Genomic DNA, 19,708 nt, shown 5'->3' on the forward strand with positions numbered 1-19,708 from the left:
CCCTCAGATGTTTACAATGAAGAATTAAGTATAACAGCATGGAAAGGGCAGATAACCCTAAGTTGTAGACAACTTGCATATTAAACCTACAGGACGTCCTCAGCCATGGAAACCATATCATGAAGCTCCTGACACAGAGTTATTATGCTGATGTTAATGCCAGAGAAGGTTTAGAACTCTAAAGTTACTGAGTCGGGGATGTATGAAGGACTTGAGCACATTATATGGTTGCGAAATGCTTCCACTATACAATAATACCACTTGCGTTTGATCGAGGACTATATCAGGGAGGTGGCAACCTTTAACAATATCACGCTCAGATTAACCCTCTCAAGGCAGGCGTTGCCGATTTGCAACAGTTAAAAACTAACAACCTGAATACCCCACATACATAATTTATTAGTTTTTTAACTCAGAAGTACCACTGCAGGACTTGTGCATTAGCAACAAAAAGTTTAATTTGAGCCTGAGAGGGTTGAGTGAAGTCTTTAGAACAACTTTCTTTCATAAATGTTTGTGAGGCAGATTGCATGGCTGGGTACTTGATTTTATACACTTGTGGCATTTGGAGTCAAAACATCTGAATTCAATGATTAAGAGGGTTTGGTACAATAATATGTTATTCAGTACTGTAATGTATCTTAATTCATCATGTGTTTGAAAAAACACACACAAAAACAGAGACAGTCTGGCGTTGAGGCTTTTCTAGTTCCATTTTCACGTGAGGGTGCTGCCAACTAGGCGCTGCCGACCTGCACATTAGTCAGATTTATGGTTGGGATGCACTCATTCGCTTCAGGACTAATCTTATTTAGAGGATTGCGTGCTGGCCAGATGTGATTAGCCTGCTTTAGTGAGAGGTTTGTTTGCCATTTAACTAAGAGAGCAGCATCTGCCACTCGTATACTAAATTTTGTTTAAAAAAAAATAAAAAATTGTAACTAGGAAACAGTGCGAGCTGTGTCGTTTGTGGATTTCTAACATAAAACAAAAGAGTAACTCAAAGTAGTGTTTTTACTATATATTTGCCACCTTTTTTTGAGTCGTGACATTGATTTAATGCTTTAGGCATGATAGCAGCATTGCTCTGCTAATGTATAGGTCTTTTTTAACTTTTATTTATTTTTTCATTTTAATAAAAGTCGATTTAAAAATGTTAGATGTAAATCTGCCAGATTTTACCAAAGTTCATATACTTTGAAAGGTGTTTTTATTACCAATCATTTGCTTTAAATTTTAAATATTTTTGAGTTTGTATGTGCCCACTTCTGGATACTTTGTGTAAATTCATCACTAAAAGTCACTGAATTTTATTGACATCTTGCATTAGTGGTTGCCACAGTTCACCGTCTTTTTGTGTATGCTTCGTTTTTTAAATAGTTTCAATAGCATTAGCTCAAAGTGCACCTCTGCTCAACACACAAACACAGCCTTATGGAGCTCCTAGCATGGTGTTAAAGTTCAAGTAAAAAGAGTAGGTCAGACAAGGAGATGAGGACTGGCATTAGAATTTATTAAAGATTAATGACTGGAGAGAAGCACTTTGGAGAAGTTGTGTAATATTATCTTTTACTTTGTAAAAGGGAAAAAAGATGCAGTCATGCACTGCGACAGAGAGAGCACTGTTCTCTCATGTGTACTGGTTGCCTCCAGATACAGACACATTATGGGCTGTGAAATTCCCTCAAATAACAGAAGGCCAAGAGTTTAAGTTATGCAAAAGGCTTCTGATCTTTTGGTCAGCTTTATCCTCAAGGTACACAGTCTTTTAAGTACATTAGTCATTCAATAAAGGCATATTCACAGAGGTTGAAAGCAAAAAGCATTTACTGCCAACAGCTCCAGCGATCATTAGTGTGCAGGGAGCCAGTAACACTCCTTCATATTGAAATTGTTTTTCTAAGTCATTGATTTGTGTTCGTGTCTACAGAACCCTTTGCAACCTTAATCTCTTTTTGTGCGAATGGGATTAGGGTGGTCTCGGGGTTAATCTCAGCGGGGTCTTACTTCAGTGAATGTCCATTAATGTTAGCACAAAGGTTAGCGCCACAGCAGCCATCGGTCACTAGTCGCGTTATCTCACCCAACACATGGTGTCCTTGGGATATGTTTTCTTTGTTTAGGGAATTAAAAGAGTTTGAACGGAATTGCCACAGATGGCAGAATTGCTTATGGGAACACTCCAGATGGTGATCTCGGTGCAAAAAGTACAAAAAAAAATGTTTCTCTTCTCTTTTTTTTTTTTTTTAAACCACATCATTTAAGCTGTATTCACAAATCTAAGGCAGTGCAAATACTGTGATTCATATACAGTTTGGACCCGGTGAAGTTAAAGCTTTTGAATGATGTTGCTGTAGATTATCTGAGACAGATATTTGAGTTTAGAGGGCACAACATTCATTAATGCGCATTTTATTTGCTCCATAAATCAGTATAATCAGTTTCTGTAAACTCACTTATTCTTCAGTCTGTGTCATAGCCGCAGACAGTTTACCTCAAGATTTTCCCCTGCCCTTTATTTCTCAAGCCGGTTTCTCCCAAGAGGGTTTGTTTTTAATGCAACTGCACCATTTTGCATATCAACACTCAAACCATCAGTGTGACTCACAAAGAAACAGACCAGTGTGTCTGAAGCTTTACTCTTGGGAACAGATTTATTGGACTTGTCCCACCTTTTCATCGCACACTTGCCTCGAAGGACAAGAATGTTATTAAATTGAGACATTAAAAAAAAACCTGTAATCAAAGTACTTACGCAAACCCTTCAATAAGCTTCCTTTTACCATAAATCAGGCATTATACATAAATTAATATTTCATTTATTATGAATGATTTCTCTTCTAATTTGGCAGAATCACTTTGATTATGGTGGTGTGTCTCAAAGCACAGGAATCAGCCTTTTTTCAAGATGCACTTAAGTGTTGATGGATAATTGTGTAGCAATCAGAGGCTGGATTTGTTTTATGCTTTCTGTAATTGTCAAATAATCAGTTCATAGATGACAGGATTTGTTTATTTAATAAATACCATAACCCTCAGTAGGGCTGGGCCATATACCGTTCACGGTAATACCGGTATAATGTCGGGCAACGATAAGAAAATGAAATATCGCGATAGAATATGGGTAAAACGCGCAAGCGCAGTGCCTTTGTTTTCATACTCGCATGTCGGAAAAAGCATGCCGGCGACGGAGAATGAGAAGGGCGAAAGCGGATCGGTGAATGAAACGATGGACCAGAATTGGTTTGTAAAAATGCTGCAACTTCAGTGGTTTGGAACTGGTTTAGCTTTCGTCCGTCAGATACACAACAAAGCACTATTTTTGGTAGCACATGCTAGCGGGCCGTTGTTATTACCGTGTTTTTTGGCACACTTAAAATCAATCCTTTGATTTTTCTGAAAATCGACAGTGTCCCTTATAATTCCGTGTGCCTTATGCATGAATTCTGGTTGTGTTTACTGACCTCGAAACGATTTTATGTCGTACACGGCGCTCGAAAATCTGTCAAATGTTTTAGTACGACTTTGCTAAGCTACGAACCTGCACCGCTTGATGGATTGTCGGAGCATTACAGCTGTGTGTATATATATAACTTTAATGCACATAAAAAAAGCTGCTTGTTTAAGTGAAATACATTGATTTTTTTATTTTATTTTATTTTTTTGCACAAATCAAGTTGTGGAGTTGTAAAGTATTTTGTCTAGTGTCAATTATATCATCAGTTATATCGTTAACGCAAATTTTCGAATGTATATCGTGATAAATATTTTTGGTCATATCGCCCTGCTCTAACCCTCAGGATAAATATTTACAGTATGTAGATTTTAGTAGCCGTGTAATCATATAAACTCAGACGTTCTAAACTTTAGGAAAAAAGTTAATGTAGATTGGCTATATGATGTCATACCTGGGGAATATTACGCTAAAGTTGGATGAAAATGTGGATGCTTCTTCTTTTTATTTTTCCTTTTCATATTCAAGCTTTAGTGTCTGTGAAACCATTCATATGATTTGGACGCTTTTAAAGAATATATGTATGAGAAGCTGTAGACAGCATATCCTCTGCTTGAGTTTAAATGTCTCAGCAGCAATCAAATAGCTTCCCATGAAACATAGTACAAGCATTAACATTTCTTTGACATTTGATTGCAATTCTTTAGTCATCCTTGGATGTTTCATATGGCTAGCCATCAGTTAAAACTGCGTTTTGGCAAGTATTTAATTTTTGGTATTGTTGGTTGTTGACGTGCAACATGAAATTGATCCCAAGTCCAGCAGCAAATCTACAACTGAATGGCTGAAGAGAAAAGAATCAAGGCATTGCAATGCTTCTGTTAAAAAGAGACCTCTGTGTGATTAAGATGCTCCGAGGGGTCCTTAAGAGCTGTACATACATAAATGCCTGCACACCTTTGAACTGAACCAACATTATAAAGAAAAGTGGGGGGAAATTCCTCCACAATGCTGTGAAAGACTGATATAGTCATTCAGCTTATCGGCTATTGAGCCATGCACTTAGTTTTTCATACAATGCCTCCACATTTCTGTTGATCATTTGAGGTTAGGTTTTTACCTAATTTTAAGATGATTACCAGATAATTTTTATGTGCTAAACATAAAAACATGGAAATAAAAGAATTGAATTTGAATTAGTTTTAATTTCTTTGGGGGAAGTGTGTTTAAGTAGCGTGTGTACATGAGAGTGTACATTAATTAAAAAAAAAAAAAAGCAGGGGTCCTGAATATTGATATTCAGCTTTGCTGTTTTTCTCACAATTCTGTGCCACAGTGAAAGTGACAGAGGTAGATTTCTCCCAGTGAAAATATGATTGCACCAGATCAAATACAGACATTTATTTCTAGACTGAAAGGGTAACAAATCTCTGATCTGCAGCAATTCAATAACTTGTCACATTGTCTGTTTGCAGTTATTTTCTTTAAATTCTCATGTTGCTTCCTTTCCTCCTCTCAGTTTTTTTATTTCTCTTTGCTGAGATCAGTGAAGGTCAATGGTTAAGCACCAACAGTCACAACAGAGTGTTTAATTTATGTTAAAAGTACCTTTATCACAATAGTGATAATAGTGATAAAGATATTTTTCTGATAACATGTCAAGCTCTTATAAAAAGTAATAGTTAATCATGTTTGTTTTGGTGACTTTTATGAGCTCAAGATTTCTAAAGGAGCTGAAATTTACTTTTTGGGCTAAAGCAAAGACTGCAGGTGCATTTTCCCCTCTTTCTCTGCCTGTCTGTCTTTTTTTTTTTTTTTTTTTTATATTGGAGGTTGAGAAGTTTTCTGTGGCAGTTTTGTAGACTCCATTTAATTATTTATTTTGGTCCCCAAAAAGCTGAAGTTTGTTAAAGTAGAAAACTGCAAAGTAAGCAGGCCTGGCTGCATTGCAGCCTACAGTGTCATCATGCTGGGATTTCTGAAAGCTGGCCCAATTATAATGTTTAGTATTTTTATCCAGAGCCTTCAGACAAGAGATAAGGAGACGGAGTACAGGGCAGTAGAGGTGTAGAATTTAAAGAAGAAACCAAAACATATTAAAATAGAGATGGCAAGACATGAGCTACATATTCTCTATATATTGTTTTCACACAATAGACGTATTTTCATTTGATTCATTACTAACGGTGGAAAAAATAGATACATCATTTTCCTGGAGACACATAAGGTGCTGACTATTATTCAAGTTTGTTGACTGACAAAGGCCACACGAGCTAACAACAGAAAAATAACAACAAAGAAAGGAAAAGAAAAGTCCGAATAGTCTATTAACATTTAAAGTATCTTCATGACAAACTTGTTCCAGCACGAAGAACTAAAGCTGCCACTGCTATCTGGAGCCGGTTTTGGCCTCAGCTGATTTTGTTGCTCAACTTTCCCCAAACGAATTTTCCAAAACAGTCCTTAATGGCTCTGATAATCACCATATTATCACAAACAGATTGCATGTCATTTCCAACTCCAGTCACAAAATGATAACATACAAACTCTGTGTCATTGATGTCTGAGGCGCCAAAATCATTTTTGAAGACCTGGTCCAGGTTTTCGAAGGAGCCATTGCCGAGGCAATGAGATTGCAAATTCATCACACGTAGTAACAATCATTTGTCCGGTCACATTCCTTTTTTTTTTTTTTTCCGATCAATTGCACTAGTCTGTAATTAGTGCAGGAGATTTTTGGGAAATTTGCAATAAGTAAATGTGCATCATATCTCCAGGCTTCTGAATTCCAGGTAAAGCAGGGCGATATGACCAAAAATATTTATCACGATATACATTTGAAAATTTGCGATAACGATATAACTGACGATATAATTGACACTAGACAAAATACTTTACAACTCCACAACTTTATTCGTGCAAAAAAAAATCAACGTATTTTCACTTAAACAAGCAGCTGTTTTTATGTGCATTAAAGTTATATAAAAATTTAACAGTGCAAATGCAAAATCCTTGCTGACAGTTTAACCAAAAGGCATTTCCAGTGGAAATTGGCCGACACATCCTCAGCATAACCATGTATAATATCCACAAAACTTCAAAAGAGGTTATACACACACAATACGGTAATATCATGTTAAAGCACAGTACGTATCACTCCGCGAGGCTCCTGCCTACGATAGCCATAATGCCCATCAAGCGGTGCAGGTTCGTAGCTTAGCAAAGTCGTACTAAAACATTTTCCAGCGCCGTGTGACACATAAAATTGTTTCGAGGTCAGTAAACACAACCAGAGTTCATACATAAGGCACACGGAATTATAAGGGGCACTGTCGATTTTCAGAAAAATCAAAGGGTTGATTTTAAGTGTGCCGTATTTTCCAAAAAACACGGTAATAACAACGGCCCATTAGCATGTGCTACCAAAAATAGTGCTTTGTTGTGTATCTGACGAACGAAAGCTAAACCAGTTCCACACCACTGAAGCTGCAGCATTTTTACAAACCAATTCTGGTTCATCCGTTTCATTCAACGATCCACTTTCGCCCTTCTCATTCTGCGTCGCCGGCATGCTTTTTCTGCCATGTGCGTATGAAAACAAAGGCACTGCGTATGTGCGTTTTACCCATATTCTATCGCGATATTTCATTTTCTTATCGTTGCCCAACATTATACTGGTATTACCGTGAACGGTATGATATAGCCCAGCCCTAATTCCAGGTGCCACATCTTATAAAAAAAAAAAAAAAGAGAGTAAGAAAACGTAACTCTGGTCAAAGCCCAGGCCTGATTTTTCAGACATTGACGAACGTTCATGTCTGACAACTGCTTTGAAGCCACCTCGCTTTACTCTGACATAAAAAGGGCACCAGTGCAAAGAAATGAAAAAAGTCTTGGCTTTATATGTGAGCAAAAACATTGTACACAAGTTTGAATGTAGATTTACAACACTAAACTTAGGCCATGTTTTGTTCAGTGTGTTGACTAATGCAAGATATTCCTGGAGTAAACGTTAAGCTAAATCGTTTGTTCCACACTCGATATAGACATTTGTTTTGGTTTTATTCTGTCCTTTTTAAAAATTAATGACACTATACAGCCACTCGTCTGCTTTCAAGCTGTGCATCTCCCCCCATTTTGTCTTCTCCTTCCCTTCACGCTGACACCGGCAGCCTCTGAATTTCTAACTTGAAACAGCAAGCAATTTGTATGCAATGGAACATCATTACCTGAAAATGAATTTGATAGATGAGAGATGAGTTCCTCAATGTACGATCGGGTCTGAAGGTCTGTTTTGCACTTCAATAATAAAGCTCTTGTTTTGCATGTGCAGTCACTTGTTGATAAAACTGCCAATAGTAATGAAAGCACAGGTTCAGCAGGCAGCACTTTTTCCATTTAGAAATGAATTTAAAGGTTGACTCTTTATTTTATCTTTGATTGGGCTTTCATGAGGTTGTTGCTATGGCTCTGCTGGCATGCATTCATTTAAAGCAAATATAACTTCGGTTGAAAATGTTACCGTGCACATTTTAGTATGCAGAGTTGGGAGCAAGCCTCAATAGATCCCACGGGGCAATGAGTTTTATGGGGGTCCGGCCATTCATTAACTTGACAGGTTCTGTCAGTTTTAAGACCCACAGTACCTGCAAACGTTGTTGCCCTTCTCTATTCTAGCACTTTACAAGTTGGCACCATATTAATTTATTTTTTCAGCTCACTTATAAAGTCATTTTGTCAACAGTTGTTGACCATGTAGTTCTTAGATTTCATGTTTTATTTTGCAAAAGTGATATAAGTAATTTTCTAATGCTTATTTTGATACCTGTGCTGCATAGCATAACTAATTATACCGAAGAATGTTCCTTTCCACACCCACATTTTCAGAAGAAAAGATGTACTCAGTCAAGGCTCTGTAAAAGAGCCACTCCGTCTTTTTCCTCCTGTCTAGCTCAATACCACGAAAAGCTTTTATAGCGTGTGTTGGTTTCAAAGGCACACGAAGGCCACCTCCCACACTGAGAGCTCCACGGTGGACAAAGCTGGAGGACGCCCAACACTTGTGGTCCCTTCTCTTTACACCAGAAATGATAACGTCAATCTGACCTCATGTCAACCAGTTTATAAAGTTATCTTCAGAGTTTTCCATCAGTACAGGAATCTCATAATGATGCTTTTCTCCGTGTTAGCTCTAAAGCACATTTATAAGATGTACAATCCGGTCGTTAAGTGATGACGTGACGAATCCTACTTCCGGGCCTAAAGTAGTCTGCGTTTAATATGGCTTTTGTGTTGTTAACATGTTTAATGTTATGTATTTTCTTCTATTTAATCTCAAAAAGCTCCTAAAACAGTCAGTGATCACTGTTGACCTCCCTCGGCTTTTATTACCGCTAATCATTTATTTAAGCTCAGTTTTTAAAACCTTAGGATGTAACTACAGCCCAGCCCATGCAGCAGTATATGAATGACTAACCTCGTATTATGGATGGATTATCTCAGTTGTTCTCCTGGCTGAAGTTTGGTCCTTTTACAGTATCCTGCCATGCGATTACATTTGTTCCTGACCACCAAGAACACTCACGTTAACTTTTATCGAGTGGAAAAAAAGTTAGCTTGTTTATATTATGCTAACATAGCTGTGTCGCTAGCGGTCACGTAGCACATCATTATATACCAGCTAGCCAAACGTCAGTAACCCTACAAACGTCACTGCTGTTTAGTTTTCTGTCTTCATTTATGTTGGAAGTGATAACAGAGCTGTACGTTTTAATTTGTTTCCAAAACCCTGCAGTCAGGACATGCTATATTGTATTTAGATAGAAGCTAGCGAGCTAACTTCCTGCTAACTTCTAACTCCGTTAAATGTCATAAATTCCGTTTTCATGGATAATAATAATAATAATGGATTGGATTTATATAGCGCTTTTCAAGGCACCCAAAGCGCTTTACAATACCACTATTCATTCACTCTCACATTCTCTCACATGCCTACTGGTGGAGGCAAGCTACAGTTGTAGCCACAGCTGCCCTGGGGCAGACTGTTGGCCCTCTGGCCAACACCAGTAGGCAAGTAGGGTAAAGTGTCTTGCCCAAGGACACAACAACCAGGACAGAGAGCCCAGGGATCGAACCGGTGACCTTCCGGTTACAGATGCGATTTCCAACCCCCTGAGCCACGGTCGCCCGTGGATGCCTGGATGTTAAACTCAATTGTTACACCTGGTAGAGCAGAACGCTGATCATTTTATTAAAGGTGAAAGACTTTAGACAGTTTTTTTAACTCTCAGTAATGCCATAGTGATCGTTTGATATATGGACCTGCAGCGGAGTTTAGGCCCAGACACGGCTAGTGACGTCAGACTTAACGACCGGATAGCAACTTCTCAGTCACAAAGTAGCTCAACCCTAAACCATACCTGCTTTATCATTTATTTGACTCTAGGTGATCTAGAAAGAATAGAAGTTAAAGGGACTTTCACATTAGCATCACTTTTTAGACCTGGAGGCTGTCTACAGGACTGAAAGTTATTTTTGTTTTGTTTTGTTTCTTTGGGAGTGTAGGGAGCAGGTGCAAGAAAACCTGGAGAGGTGGAGGTATGCACTGGAGAAAAGAGGGATGAAAGTCAGTAGAAGCTAGGAAGAATGAGAAGGAGGCAGGTGGAAACATGAAGTTGCAAGGAATAGAAGAAATGAGGGTGGATGAGTTTAAATACCTGGCGTCAACCATCCAAAGCAATGTCCAGTGCACAGAAAGGAAGAAGTGAGGCAGTGTGGATTGAATGGAGATGAGTGTCAGGAAGGATTTATTAGAACGTAGCAGCAAGAACAAAAGAGAAGGTTTATAACATGTTGTTCATGGTTTGGAGATGTGGCACTAACAGACTAAAGACAGGAGGTGGAGCTAGAGGTGACAGAGTTGAAGATCCTCATATTTTCATTGCTGTGACCAGGAGGGATAAGATTAGAAATGAGGTCAGAGACAGCTCAGGTTGCGTGGTTAAAACGTGAGTTACATTTCTGCGTCAGATCTACAACTTAATTTCCATAACTGGAAACCAGTTTTAAGTCTATGATGCAACTGCAAGTCTGGTCAACACACACAATAAAGACTTGAATGGCATGGAAGCTTGCGGTGTAGGGATAAAAGAAATTTCCAGTTTCTTTGTAAGTTAGGACGTAGAGTCTAAATCAAGCTTTAGAGAGAGAAGCAAGACTGAGATGGTTTGGACAAAGTATCCTCCCAGGCAGAAGGAATTATAGCAAGACCGCAGAGGACGTTCATGATTTAGTAAAAGAGAGCATGCAGAGGGTTCTTGTAACAGAAGATAAGGTTAAGGTTAGAACCCGTCTTTCCAAAGTGCACCCTGGTTTTCATGGAATGTCAGCTGGAATACAATTCATCCACCTTCAGCGGCTTTCTAAATGGGTAAAACAGATATCGTTAGTTGATAGGTGAAGATAACAATAAAATACTAATTCATTTTTTAACTGTTTGTTGTGGTTTATGCTTCTTTATTCTGAGTGTGTCCCCTTGATGTGTCGTTCCATGACCCCTCATGAATTTGCACCCAATATCTCAGCTTTCATTTATAGTCGCCAGCAGAGGCTTTAAACTTCTTGACTGAAAGGTTTCAGAAGACGTGCTTGGATAAGAAATATCTGGGGAAAATACAGAGCCCATATCACAAAGATTCACATTCACACGGGACTAATGTAAGCGCAGGATCTCCGTGTTTAATAAATTATGGCAGGTAATTGGAGTTCTTTAGCTTTTAAATTACAAACTTGAAAGAATTGCACAAAATGTGGTTCACACACAACCTCCACTGTTATTCCAGATAACTGGCGCTCCCCAGTGAATGCTAGTCCTGTGAGCAGAGCTTTAGTGTTGGCACATTATGCAAAGTCTTTTCTATTCTATCTGCATGTCTTTCTCCAGCAGAACATAAAATGATAATTGGTTTGTATTCAACCTTTAGAGAGACACAAATTACCCTGACCAGAATTAAGATCTTTCAGTTAATGGTCAGAATTGTAACCACAGAGCTAAGGATGTACTTAGGTTTGGTTTTTTTTATTCTTCCCTTTTTCTTTGCTTTTTTCATTCTTCAAACAACAAATAAAATATTGCTCGTGCCGTGAGTTTATGAAAGGAGAGACTGCTCAAATCTCTGAACACGTAACCCCTTTTGCACATTTATTAAATTACCTAAATGGAGATATAAAAGACAGCTCTTGGACAGCTCCATGAGGCGTCATTATTTGGAACAGGTATAAATGTTTTTTTGCCTTTGCGCAGGCTCAGAAAACATATTGTACCACCAGCAATGGCCTTGAAAATTGACCAAAGAGTCACACGATTTAGGTATACTTTTATACTTCCTAGAGATATCGGCTTGGCTTGATTGAAAACTGTTAGCTTGCTGAACTCAGACACCAGGCTTCTTGTTCTTGTTCACGAAGGAGCAGGGCAGGTTTTAGTGATGATTCTCTCATACTGTGTTGATTTACATTTCTTTTCTATAGTACTGCCATGGGGGCATTACGTGGGTTGAGCAGGAACTCCTTATTTAGTAATTTAGTCATGTGTGTGACGGTGCAGGCTCTCCTGAGGAATCCTGTCTGTTTTCCACACATTTCCTTGGAGTAGACTTCTGTTACTGGGCAACCTGACAGTGACAGAATCTGGTCATCTGTTCCCGCCTCCACCCGTCATGCCTTTACATTTCTCATGTTTCACTTCTCTTGATTCATGCCCTTCTGAAATGTCAGGCGTGCATGAATAATCGAAGCGATGGAGAGAAGCATGTTGTTCGCCGTGTGTCATATGTTGCTGCGCAGTGAAACGCAGCAGTGATGTGAAGAATGTAATCATGTTGAATCACTATGCATAATACTTTGTCAAATTTATATTTACTCTTCTATTCTGGTGTTCCCACCATAAATTTTTCATCTTTAATAATTTCTTTTCAAATTTGCAGTGCGTGCAAATTTTCTAATTAGTTCTTTCTTTTTTCACTCAGGCGCTTGTTTGCATTTTATGATGTTTTCGATACTTGAAGGCTAATTTATAACCCGAGATCAATTAGTTTGATGCCAACAGTGTGTCTTAATAGAGGTTCACTTGTATGAGGGTTTTCATCTCATTAGCTGTGACTGTGTGAAAAATTCTGCTCAGCTCATGAATTATTCAACCGTTAATTCTCTTGTGTTTTACGCACACATAAATTTACTCCGCATAGGCCCCGCCCCTTCTTTGAAGGTACATTTCATGTATTTTTATTCCAAAGTGTCTGCCACATTGTAATTTTGTTGGGGTTTGGATTCCTCCACAGAGGTACAAGCCTGGAAGGTGTGACGACATCCTCAAATGGAAGCCCCCCAACCTCAACTCCGTGGACTTTCGTCTCAAGATCACCAAAGTCGGAGGAGAAGGGTACGTCACTGTTGCCAGGGAAACGCTCTGCCTGAGGAATCCAATAGCACCTATGATTTTGTGACACACTGGAGTACTCAGAGACAACCACATGTGCACACATGTGTAAAGTCCAAAGCACACACATTGAATTTCCTTGACATTCATCTTTCAGTTTCTATTTCATCCCATTTCTTTTCTCCTTTCAGATTTCCCTTCTGCCTCAGGGTTCACTTCCTTTTACAGCAGCACAGCTAATGCATGAAAAGTTCATTTCTTTTCCATTTTGCCTAAGCACATTTTTTTCCAGAAGTGCCAGAAGTTTCGTATATGCTGTATGTGCTTTGTGCTCCTCTTTTTCTTGCTTTTTTTCTTTTATTATCCTCTGCTACATAAATTATTCAGCTCCACTGATGTTCGCTCTAACCATTACCCAAGTATACATTACAGCTACGCAGAAAACAATTCTATACTGGGGAGGGGGAAATCGGAAGGTAATAAAGGCTTACAAATGTGTTTCTTGGGAGGCAGGGTGGTGCAGTGGTTAGCACTGTCAAATTGCAGCTAAACGGTTCAGAGATTAAAGATGCTGGGCGACCAGGGCGTTTCTTTTGTTGAACAGTCTTTTTATTATATTTTTGCCATAAAAGAAAATATAATGCAAACTATAATAACACAAAATAAGGAAACTATTTAAACATACTCCTCAAACCTCCCTCAGATATCAGATCAAAAAATATGAACATTGTTAGATATCATTGACATATTTTCTCAGTAATATATCAAAATAAATTGTCGTTTTGTTACAGTAATAACGTTACGGTTATGCGTTAATAATAATAACCTGCCATCCTTTTAACAAAGCTTATAAATGGATAGATTAGAATAATATTTCCCAACAGATCTTTTAATTACATGTCTGAACTTTTCTATGATGATATGATATGGTCCTTTCGTCCAAAAATAATACAACTTTTGACCAACTACTCTGGTCTACTCGTAAGAGCCAGGCCATTTCTGTGTGTAGTTTGTGTGTTTTCCCTGTTCCAGTTTGCATTAGTTCGCTCCCATTTTTTTTCTCCCATTAAAACTATATTTGCTCGAGACTCTAGACCAGGTTTGGAGATTCACACATGTACTTCCATGAGTGCATGATGCCCATGTGTTCATTATGAAGTACCTGCTATATTCTCACATGAGTTTCATAAGATATCACACTGACTTTATGCTGGGAAGCTGGCAGGTTAAAGACCAGCTGATGGCCCATCTGACTTCACCAGACATTTGCACTTCCATCTGGTAACGTCTAAATAAGTTCTGGGCTACAGAGCATGTGTGAAAATGGCTTACAGTAGGTTAATTCATCATTGTGATTCAAAATCGTTGTCTAGGAATTACCATGCTTCTCACCAAATGTCATCTGAGATGAGCCCCTGGTCTTTCCACTTTGATAAGTAGTTGAATGGATTTATGTTTTGACCACATTTTATTCAATTTAAGCTTAGCATTTTATTATTGGACTAAAGGAGTAGCTTCGCATTACTCACAGTTCAAAATATGGGACCTTAGTGAAGTCCTGTATTTCAACTTTTGTCTGAAAGAATCTGTTTTACTCTTCCCTCTCTAATATCGGGCTCCTTTTAAACAGTCTTCCTTCTGATTGGCTAACCTCTGCAAACAGAAGGTTGAATCAGTGGGTGGGGCTTCTGTGCTCACAATCAGAGTTGTGTGCCTGGGATATTTGCAGTCTTTGACATTGACCTGTTTAGAACAGAGTACTTGGAGCAATCAAAGCAATTATATGCATATATAATGACTTCATCATTTGAAAGATTAGATTAGATTATATGAAACTTTATTAATCCCTCGGGTGGGTTCCTCCGGGAAATTCAGTTTCCAGTAGCGCAGCACCGACAGATACAATAAACGGGAATGAGAGCAAGGATATACACAGTCGAGTATAAGAAAAAATATTGCGAGTATTGCACAGTGGAGGAAAAAAAGCACTACAGCTCAGTTGTTCCCGCCCTCCTTTGTCCCCCTGTTTCCCCTCCCTCCCTCCTCCAACGAGGAGTTAAACAGCTTGATGGCGTGTGGGACAAAGGAGTTTTTAAGTCTGTTGGCTCTTGACTTTGGGAGAAGCAACCTGTCGCTGAATAGGCTCCTCTGATTATTTACGACCGAGTGCAGAGGATGCCCAGCATTGTCCATAATGTCCAGCAGCATCTTTAATGTCCTTTACTCTGCCACTGTCACCAGAGTGTCCAGCTTCATGCCGACCACAGAGCTAGCCTTCCTGATCAGTTTCTCCAGCCTGGATGAGTCCTTCTTTGCCGTGCTGCTCCCCCAGCACACCACAGCATAGAACAGTACTTCTGCAACCAACGACTGGTAAAACATCCTCAGGAGCTTCCTGCAGATGTTAAAAGACCTCAGTCTTCTTTGGCCTTTTTTATACAGGTGCTGTGTGTTGCATGACCAGTCCAGTTTGTTGTCCACCCACAGCCCGAGGTACTTGTATGTGTTGTCCACCTCCACCTCCTCTGCCTCTATCTGAATTGGCAGTGGACCTAGTCTGGACCCACAACCAGTTCTTTGGTCTTTGAGGTGTTGAGTTGCAGGTGGTTTGTGTGACTCCATGTGACAAAGTTCCTCACCAGACTCCTGTACTCCTCTTCCTGATCATCCCAGATACACCCCATGATGGCTGTGTCGTCCGCAAACTTCTGAATATGGCATAATTCAGAGTTATAGCAGAAGTCAGAGGTGTACAGGGTGAAGAGAAGAGGGGACAGCACAGTGTCAGACGTGATGTCTTTCAGCCTGACGTACTGTGGTCTGTAGGTGAGGTAGTCGGAGATCCAAGCAACCAGGCAGGGGTCCACCTGCATCCTGTTTAGTTTTTCCTGAAGCAGACAGGGCCGGATTGTATTAAAGGCACTGGAAAAGTCAAGAAACAGGATCCTGACCGTGCCTTTTCCCTTGTCCAGGTGTGAGTGGGCTCTGTGTAGGAGGTACAGGATGGCATCCTCCACTCCGACATCCGCCTTGTAGGCGAACTCTAGTGGGTCCTGGGTATGTTGTACCTGTGGTCGGAGGAGGTTGAGGAGCCGCCGCTCTAGGGTCTTCATAAGATGTGACGTCAGTGCCACCGGTCGGAAGTCATTCAGCTCATTGGGCCGGTTCTTTTTGGGGACTGGGACAATGGATGTCTTCCAGAGGGCTGGCACTCTCCCCAGTAGCAGGCTGAGGTTGAAGACTCATCGTAGCGGCTCCCCAAGTTCAGCAGCACACGCCTTTAGCATCCTAGGACACACCTTGTCTGGGCCTGCTGCCTTCCTGGGGCGAAGCTTCCTCAGTTGTCTCCTGACAACTGGGGAGGAGGGGGATGTCATAATGTCAGGGAGGGGGAAAAGCAGGAAGCGAGGGAGGTAGGAGTGTAGGGAGAGGGCTCTGTAGTAAAGGTGAGGGTGGGGGGGCTGTGTGCCGGTCAAACCTTAAGAATAAGAGAATATATTATATATAAAAACAAGAAAAAGCATAATACATTGCCTTGAAGAAAATGAATTAAAGGAATACATTTCCCTTGTTAAAGTACATTTGATTTTGAACAAAATCTAATCATGCACCTGCAAATCTGCAGGGTAGATATGCACAAAACATTGTGTTTATTTGTTTTTTTTCCAGAAGACAAATTCAAATAACTCTTCATCTTTTCAATTTGTCCTCTTGTGCCAGTAGGAGGCTGGCGTTTGTGGTTTGGAGCGACTTAAAAATTATTGGATGGATTATTCTGCAGTTTTATAGGTGCTCATTTCCCCTCTGGGGGGGAAAATTCATCACTTCAGTGTTTCTTTCAACCATCATCAGGTCACAATTTTATTATCTCCAAAAGCAATGGCATTCTTGATAGCTTCAGCTCTGGTGTTTGCAATTTACCAAACATTAAACCTGCGGAAACTTGCCTTGTAACTTTGACTTGGCAGTTGCAGTAGATCAAAGCACCGCTGGGCCTGGGTAAAGTCTCACAGAGCTGCTAGCTTGGCTGTAAGATCCAGTGCTCTTTTTTTCTGTTTCTGCACATCCTTCAACTCTGTGTTCTTTTCTGCTGTCCAGTCTGTGAGTGCTGTCTGAGTCGCTGTCAGCTTTCTGGAAACACTGCCTTTTCCTTCGAGAGCCAGCTGACCTTAGTGACTGTCCCAGCTTTATAGCCACGAGCCTGCTACCATTTACCTACAGCAGACTGAGAGGATGGCAGCAGAGTACATTCACTCATTCTACTCCGAATCCAGCCAGCAGGCCCACTAGTCAGCGCCTTGAGTCCTCCCTGTGTGTGTAGGAGAACACAGACGGTTATTGTTGCCATTTGAGAATGTTCTGATATTTCCCCAAAAGATGATTTTTTTGTTTTTTGTTTTTTTGTTGGCAGATGAGCTCTCAACAGACCTCGGTATAGCTTTTCAAATCTCTTCTTAGTCAGAGAGAGAGAGAGAGAGAGAGAGGCATGTACGGAGGTAACAACTGTTTATTCATCAGCCCACACAATCAATCTTTGAGCACATCTTTGCGTACCACAGAGGCATACAGCCTTGCAAGTTTTATTGCCATCTCTGAAAGCAAGCACAGAGGCAGACGGTGATTATTGTGTGGTGGAAAACAAGGAAATGGAAAGATGAAGCAGCAAGTTGTGTTGGTGGACATTTCCAGTGCCTCTCCCAAGCATAGAACAGTCTCGACTATTATATAGATTACTTGAATTATGGATAATTCGAGTCAGTATTCGCTCTGAAGGCAGGATGAGTAATGGTTACATCATCTCCTTTTAGGTGTGCAGTGATTTTAAGAACTTAAAAAATGGAGAATGGTCCAGTCTAAATGGCTTGAATTGTCTCTGTACAGCCCAGAGCCCAAGCTTCTCATTACTACTCTTGTACTCTGGGGAGTTGAGTGTCATTACAACATTGCAAACCATATTTTGTGTGTGTAAAGGATCCACAGTCAGACCTCACAGTCAAGTACCTGCCTTGGAAATGCACCAGAAAAGTCAAGAGCAACACAAAGTCAATGCTGTTGAATTTTTGTACTTTACTCTTTTACTGAACTGTTGAGCTCTATCCACTTTTGCATCCAGAGAGGAAAGATTTAGACTGTAATGGAGGCCGAACACGGTGTCAGAGAGTTTGTGTTCACTTATTATGTACAAACAATTAACATACATCGCTTTTTAGAAGCAGCACAGAAGGGTTTGGAATATACACCCACTATAAATCACCAAGTCTGCTGTGAGCTTGTAGCAATTCATCCTTCAGCACAAAGACGAAGGATTCTGCGAACTAGAGTGGAGCGTGTCTTTGAATGGAATTCTGTAGATGACATCTGAAGCGCGGACCACAAGGACATGCGGCTGTATATAGCTGTTACATTTAGACTTCATTTACTGTGCAAGATTCAGAATACTATTCAAGTGGATCTTATTGTGCTTATTCTTATGTATGGATATCTATATGATTAATACAACAGTTGTGGACGATGTCTATATCCTACAGACAGCAGATGAGGCAAATAAAGATTTATCCGTGAATCATGCTAAGCTATACAAGTTACCATAATATGTTAATTTTTACCATTTATTTTTATATTGAACAAATAAACTCACGATCATCAATTAGTCCATCTCTTTATATTAGTTTTTTTTTATAGATACAAGTGTATATAGCCTGCACTAGTCCCATATGTTATATCTGCTGCAGTTTGCAGGGCTGTGTTGGTAGGTTGTAGACGTAAGAGATAAAGAAATTAGAAGATGACTTAAGCAATTAGGAGATTAATTTAAGAGCTCTTTATAGTTTCACAGCAATACCTGAAGTTACTGTGGGGTGCCCCTAATGATCTCTTTGTTTTATGAAGGCTCAGTAATTTCTAAATATAGCTGTGGAGCGTAAGAAAATATCAAAAGTTGCATTTCTGATAACTGTTTTTGTCTGACAACAAAATCTTTAAGTACAACATGTGAACATCAGCTAGGTTGCGCTCTGGGTGGATCTGAGTGTCATGGTAATGAATTACTAATCATACTTGAGCTCAACGGAGCTTCTTTCCCCTATCAATCTGTCCAAGATGTCATATAAAAATTTATATAGTACGTTAGAATTTTAGATATCTTTTGTGGAGGCTGATTTATGCAACAGAGTAATGTCCCAGTGTCACCCCTAGATATATGTTGTAATAGTGTATCTCATGAAGACAGTGAAGCCATATTGGATAAATTCAGGGTTGTTTTAAGCTACAAACCCAAGAAATTACAGGAGATCGTTTGCATTAGACACACTCTCGTTGCTGAAAATAGTTTAGTTTAGATGAGCCAGCTGCCTGAATGGAGCATGCGACGCCCACTTTATGACAGTGACGAACACTGTTGTGACATCAGAGGAATCGGGCATTGTAGCTGTCCGGTTGAAGTCATGTCGCTGCCTGATTTGACTGAGTAGGGTATTTTGCACCTGTGTCAGAGGTTGTCCAAACTGGTTGCTGTGCATGTTCAAAAATGACTCTTTTATAGTTGTTTGCCCTAATAGGGTTTAGTGAAGCTCAGTTCAACCTCAGAGCGTCTAATGGCTTTCCATTGAGGAAATAGCTCAGATACAGTGACCAGAGTATTGGTATGAGGGTAGTGGTGCATGATGCAGTATTTTATCATGCTTCAGTCCTAGTATTAACATTTTTTTAAACATATGTTTGTTTTGTTTGTTTGTTTTTCATTGATACTGAGTCCTATGACCCTTTCTAATCTCTTGCTTAATTTACGTTTGATCTTTTGCTTCTGTTGGAATAGTGTT

At 39.7% G+C, this 19,708-nt stretch overlaps 1 protein-coding gene across 1 annotated transcript in view; it reads left to right on the forward strand.

Annotated features, from left to right (window-relative positions):
• Positions 1-19,708, forward strand: part of rngtt (RNA guanylyltransferase and 5'-phosphatase) — a 106,342-nt gene that overhangs the window by 71,288 nt on the left and 15,346 nt on the right. Inside the window, exon 13 of the mRNA XM_005731146.1 lies at positions 12,793-12,893. Within this exon, the coding sequence (XP_005731203.1) occupies positions 12,793-12,893 (101 nt within the window). The remainder of the gene's footprint in view (positions 1-12,792; positions 12,894-19,708) is intronic.

The sequence above is a fragment of the Pundamilia nyererei genome, unplaced genomic scaffold (assembly GCF_000239375.1).
Source record: "Pundamilia nyererei isolate P.nyererei 1_Seehausen unplaced genomic scaffold, PunNye1.0 scaffold00041, whole genome shotgun sequence".
In the NCBI taxonomy this organism is placed as follows: domain Eukaryota; kingdom Metazoa; phylum Chordata; class Actinopteri; order Cichliformes; family Cichlidae; genus Pundamilia; species Pundamilia nyererei.